Source organism: Cajanus cajan, chromosome 1, assembly GCF_000230855.2.
Source record: "Cajanus cajan strain Asha chromosome 1, NIPB_CcT2T_4, whole genome shotgun sequence".
NCBI classification, from domain to species: Eukaryota; Viridiplantae; Streptophyta; class Magnoliopsida; order Fabales; family Fabaceae; genus Cajanus; species Cajanus cajan.
In genome coordinates, this window is record NC_138517.1 from 70,717,596 (window position 1) to 70,723,629 (window position 6,034).

Below are 6,034 nucleotides of genomic sequence, written 5' to 3' on the forward strand. Positions count from 1 at the left end.
ATATATTTTTTTTAGAAATATTGAAATTCAATATGTAAAAAAAGGTCAATTAAAAGATATGAGAGATTGAGAAAAATTCCTAACACGCTACCATTGAAGAAAATAAGCTAAAAATACTATTGTTGAAACTTAAAAGTACTCTTGTACAATACATGTCTTCTAATTTATATATATAGATGCACGTCTGAAAACTCAAACTAAAATAAGTTTTAAAAAATTCAAATTAGAAATTAAAATGAGTTTCAAAAGTTAATTTCAAATTAAAATTAACATAATAATTCTAAAACTAAAATTTTCCATCATAATAGTTGTTATCTAAAAAATAACGTACAATAAAATAAAATAATGTTATTATAAATATCTAAAACGTTGACTAATATTTATAAGAAAATAATTATATATTATAATTTTCAATAAAATTTAGAGTAAATAAAATAAACACTGATAATGAATATAAACAAAATTAATGAAATATAACAAACTAAAAACTAATAGTAGACTAATATAATAATTTAAAATAAATGAAAAAATTATTACAAGTATAGTATATTAATAATCTAAAATAGTTTCAAATAATATTATAAAAATAAACATAATAAAAATTCACAAGTAGTAGTAAATTGCTATTATAATAAAAAAACAATATTATAAAAAATAAAAAATACAAAAAAAATTGTATCCATGCATGTGTGAGTACCCAATCTTTTTTTGGTAAAGATAAGAAAATTTACAAAGATGATCTCAATGAGGATTGAACTTAGGTCCTCATGCTTTTAACTATCCAAACTCCTCCTCACCCAATCACTAGGCTAACCCTAGTAGTTTGTGAGTACCCAATCTAGTTATTAATATATATTTAAAACATTTGAATAATTTTTTTTAAAAAAATCTCTCAATTAATTCAAGAACATACTTAGTTTTCATATTAACATTTAATTAAATGGCATTGAATAATTTAGTTGTTTATTTATTATCATTTAATTTACTATTAACATGATAATTAAGTAACATTAAAAGATGGTGGTTAACTCTATTGTAATTTTTTTCGATCACAAAAAAAAATAAAAATGACGTGATAAGTGAATACATGAACTTCAGAATACTCGTGCTATTTTATAGTTACCAAATTCGTTCAATAAATTCAGTTACTTGCATGAGCTCAAAGGCAACCCAAAACACCTGAATTAAAGTGAGGGTATGTAGTAACACGCATGTTTGCATGCCTGCTACTTGCCTCTATAAAATCGTAAGCTTTTGGTGTTAGAAAATAGAATCAACCAACTGTCTTGGTCTAAAACACTCTAGCGAGTTGGGCAGTAACAGTATGACTCCCTTTTATTTCACCCTCGCATGTATGGTTCTTCTCCTCTCTCTCAAGTTCCTCATCCAAACCAGAAGATACAAAAACCTCCCTCCAGGGCCACCTTCTATTCCCTTCATCGGAAACCTCCACCAACTCCCCAAGCCTTTCCACCGCACATTCCATGCCATGTCACAAAAATATGGCCATGTCTTCTCTCTCCGCTTTGGCTCCCGTCTAGTTGTCGTCGTTTCGTCACACCAAGCGGCGCAAGAATGCTTCACCAAAAACGACATCGTCTTCGCGAACCGGCCCAAGTTTATCGCGGGAAAGTACATCAACTACAACTTCACCACCATGGCGTCGTCCGACTACGGCGACCACTGGCGCAACCTCCGCCGCATTATGACGCTCGAGGTTCTCTCAACGCACCGTTTAAACTCCTTCTCGGATGTCCGAAGGGACGAGGCCATGAGGCTCGTGCGAAAGCTAGCTCAGCGCTCGCGCAACGGTTTCGCCAAAGTGGAACTAAAATCCATGTTTTCGGAAATGATGTTTAACACCGTGTTGAGGATGGTGTCGGGGAAGAGGTACTATGGCAAGGACTGTGAGATGAGTAACGTGGAGGAAGCAAAACAGTTTAGAGAGTTGATTGAAGAATTGTTTGCGTTAGTGACCCCGAGCAACCGTGGAGACTTTCTGCCTTTGGTGAGGTTGTTTGATTTGGATGGTTTCGAGAAGAAGCTGAAGAGTCTTAGTAAGAGAAGCGATGCTTTCTTACAAGGACTCATTGACCAGCATCGTAATGGGAAACACAGTGCTAATACATTCATAGACTATCTCCTAACTCAACAACGATCACAACCTGAATACTACACGGATCAAATCATCAAAGGAATTGCTCTGGTAATTATAATCTTCCTTTAGTTTTGCCTTTTCAATTTTCTCACGTATCATTTTTAATTACGATCGAATATTACACATATAAACATTTTTTTTTACTGAATATTTGAACTTTGATTAACTCTATTATAAGAGACTAGTTACTTTAACTATATATTTTTTATTAATTATGTGAATAAATTATTATTTATTGCGTAATATTGCAATTGACACTGGCCTCTGTACAGTGAGCTATCAACCACATATGATGAGTTTAAGTACTCGTAGAGTGCATAAAACGTACGTACAAAATAATTTGGCAAAATAAGATAAGAACGGAAGTCATATTGATGCGTCCTTGTGTAGAAATTATTAAGGATCATGGACCACACGATATCTAGTTCTCTATCTAGTCTATTGATTAGCTTGAACCACAGACACATGATAATCTTGAATGAACTAATAATTTTTTTGGGTGATTGTGGCTCAAAGAGACACGATTTCTGTCGACTGTGCATGCATGTTTTGTTGTAGAAACAGTGGAAACCAAATCTTAGAAAAGAAAAAGTGGAAAGGAACTAGTGCATCTGAATTTTTTAATTATCATCGTGGTTTATGAAAGCAACAAGTGTCTTAGATTTTATTTTTCAAAATTTAATATACTTATTCACAAGACAGATCGTTAATACGTTTTTCTTGAGTAAAATATATAATACAAATTTTGGAAAAGTCAAAATTTAGTAATTAATTTTAAAGAAAGAATTATTTTTCGTTTCAATTTATTTGATTGATATTTCATTTGATGGATTTTACAGAATATGATAATGGCTGGAACAGACACGTCAGCCATAACTTTGGAATGGGCAATGTCTAATTTATTAAATCATCCAGAAATATTGAAAAAGGCAAAAAATGAATTAGACAGTCACGTAGGACAAAATCGCCTAGTTGATGAGGATGATATTTCCAAACTCCACTATGTTCAATGCATTATATATGAGACACTTCGGTTACATCCTCCTGGTCCATTATTATTACCCCATGTGTCTTCAAAAGATTGTGCAATTGGAGAATATGATATCCCACAAAACACAATTTTGTTGGTGAATACATGGACTATTCATAAAGATCCAAAGTTATGGAATGACCCTACACAATTTAAGCCAGAGCGATTTGAGAAAGAAAATGAAGCAAACAAATTACTTGCATTTGGGTTAGGAAGGAGGTCTTGTCCCGGAGAAAACATGGCACACCGCTTAATGAATTTAGCTTTAGCCTTATTAATTCAATGTTTTGAGTGGAAAAGGATCAACGAAGAAGAAATTGATATGACTGAAGGAAAAGAATCTATGTTGAAAAGAAAGTATGCATTGGAAGCTATGTGTCGTGTGAGTCAATTCATGACAATCAAGGATATGTTTTAACTTCTAATATTGTTAAAAGCATACACATGTTATAATGTTACTGAATAAGTTATGCAAATATAAATATATATGTAATTGTAGATTTGAATGCCTTGCTAAGCCAAGGCGATGTACTTGCAAAAGATACTTTATTAACACTCAAGTAAGTAATTTACTTGATTTAAATAAATTCGAATATATTATAAACAATAACTTTATCTTGATATATGATACCATTTATACTAACCATGATGGGTCTCAACCTAGGATTTCCAACTAGGTAATACGTTGATAACTTGTTTTGTACTATGGTTAGGCTTTAATCACCTTAATTACCTATAGCAAAGTGGGAAGTCGCCCAACCCATTCGACAACAAAAAGTTGCCGACGAACAAGGGTGCCAAACGAGCCTGAGATGTCGAATGGGTGTTCCTAAGTGTTTAGTTGAAATCTTATTAGGCAACACAAAGCCATTGGTAGTCGGGGGTGCCAAAGGGCTTAGGGTGTCCAATAGGATGTTTTCAGATACCTCATTGAGGCCTTGTTTGTCAACACAAAGTCATCGGTCATCGAGGCTACTAAAGAGACATGCGTAATTTAACCATGTGATTGAAAAGAGAGTATGTAAACTCATGAAGGTGCCTTAATGCCCGGGACTTGTACAGTATACATGCCTCTAGCCTTGGAGGAGCTACCTTCAAACAAGAGTAAGGGATGCTAAACATAGGGACAAAATGGGTATATGAAATTGTAATTATTGTGTTGGTTATAATTCCTGGGGTGGTTGCATTTAAACATTTGCACAAAGAAAATCATTAGATCATTTCATATCTAACAATTATGCCTTAATGCTCGAGATTGGCGAGTGGGTGTTGTAGACACCTAATTTCATCCAAGGTACCCAAAACAAGGTAATAAGACTTTGAAGGCCCAATATGACACTTGAATAGACCAAAATAATATCAAGAGGCCCAAAAGTACAAGGGGCTGAAATAGGAGCTCAAAATGGGTCATTCCCAAACTGGAATTGACCATTTCAAATCATCAAAAAGGCCTAAAAATCCTAAGTTAAAACAGACTATTCCGAATCCAAAATGGGTCGTTCTAACCCAGGTTGTTATGAGCAAAATAATAATTTAGAATGGGTCATTCTAATTTTGGAACAGGCCATTCCAAATTCAAATCTTGGCTATAACGAACTAATTTGGAACGGTCCATTTTGGTGACCTAAACAACCGTTCTAGTTAGATTTGAGGCCTATAAATAGATACCTCGTGCATAGTGCTCAGGAAGGAAGTTGGATCGAAAAATCTTTCCTATTGTTAAAAGTCATGGATGGTGAATCAAGTTCTAAGGGTTTTGATGATAACAAAGGTCATGAATGAATAAAGGAGAAGACATGAAGATCATGAATGAATATCAAATGTAATATGAGTAGTTTATATGTTTTTATGTGTTATGTTGCTTTGTTAGTCAATTTCATTTTCTATGCATGTTTATGAGTGTTTATGCTTTATGGATGAGTCAAGTCTTAATTCTGATTGTCCAAGAATAAGTATGATGATGATTAAAAATAACTTGAGAGGTTCTAAATGTGTGAAATTGAATTTTGGGAACTAACTCAATATAATCGATTATTACTAACTATAATCGATTATTTCTACTCTGTTTTTCAATAGTTGAGAAACCTTGCTGTAATAATCGATTATCTGTGAAATAATTGGTTATCTTAGGTATACATGGGTAATGTTTCTTGCTAATAAGAGTGAAGCCTTCAATGTTTTTAAGAAGTTTGCTAAGCTAGTTCAAAATGAGAAGAACACAAATATCACCTCAATTAGGAGTGATCATGGAGGAGAATTCCAAAATGATTTATTCCAAAAATTCTGTGAGGAATATGACATAGATCATAATTTTTCAGCACCTAGGACTCCTCAACAAAATGGTGTTGTGGAGAGGAAAAATAGGTCTCTAAAGGAATTGGCTAGGACTATGTTAAATGAGACAAATCTACCAAAATACTTTTGGGCTGATGCAATAAATACAACATGTCATGTATTAAATAAAGTTCTAATTAGGCCTATTATAAAAAGAACACCTTATGAGATCTACAAAGGAAGAAAGCCTAATATCTCATACTTCAAAGTATTTGGTTGGAAATGCTTTGTGCTGAATAATGGTAAGAACCAACTTGGTAAATTTGATGTTAAAGCTGATGAAGCAATTTTCTTGGGTTACTCTATAAATAGAAAAGCCTATAGAGTGTTTAATAAGAGAACCCTAGTAGTTGAAGAATCTATATATGTAGTTTTTGATGAATCAAACCAATAGAAAGCAAAGAAAATTGAAATGGAAGATTTAACTAAATTGCTTGATCAACCACTTTTAGAAAATGAACAAAGTGAGATGCCTAAAAAGAGTGAATTAAAAGAAACCATAGAAAATACAA

General features: G+C 33.0%; 1 protein-coding gene across 1 annotated transcript; it reads left to right on the plus strand.

Annotated features, from left to right (window-relative positions):
• Positions 1-1,171: 1,171 nt before the first annotated feature.
• On the plus strand, positions 1,172-3,813 carry LOC109793792 (cytochrome P450 81E8). Its single transcript, XM_020353264.3, has 2 exons — positions 1,172-2,206; positions 2,998-3,813. The coding sequence occupies exons 1-2, from the start codon at positions 1,325-1,327 to the stop codon at positions 3,604-3,606; spliced, it is 1,491 nt and encodes a 496-aa protein (XP_020208853.1). The 5' UTR covers positions 1,172-1,324; the 3' UTR covers positions 3,607-3,813.
• The last annotated feature ends 2,221 nt before the right edge of the window (positions 3,814-6,034 follow it).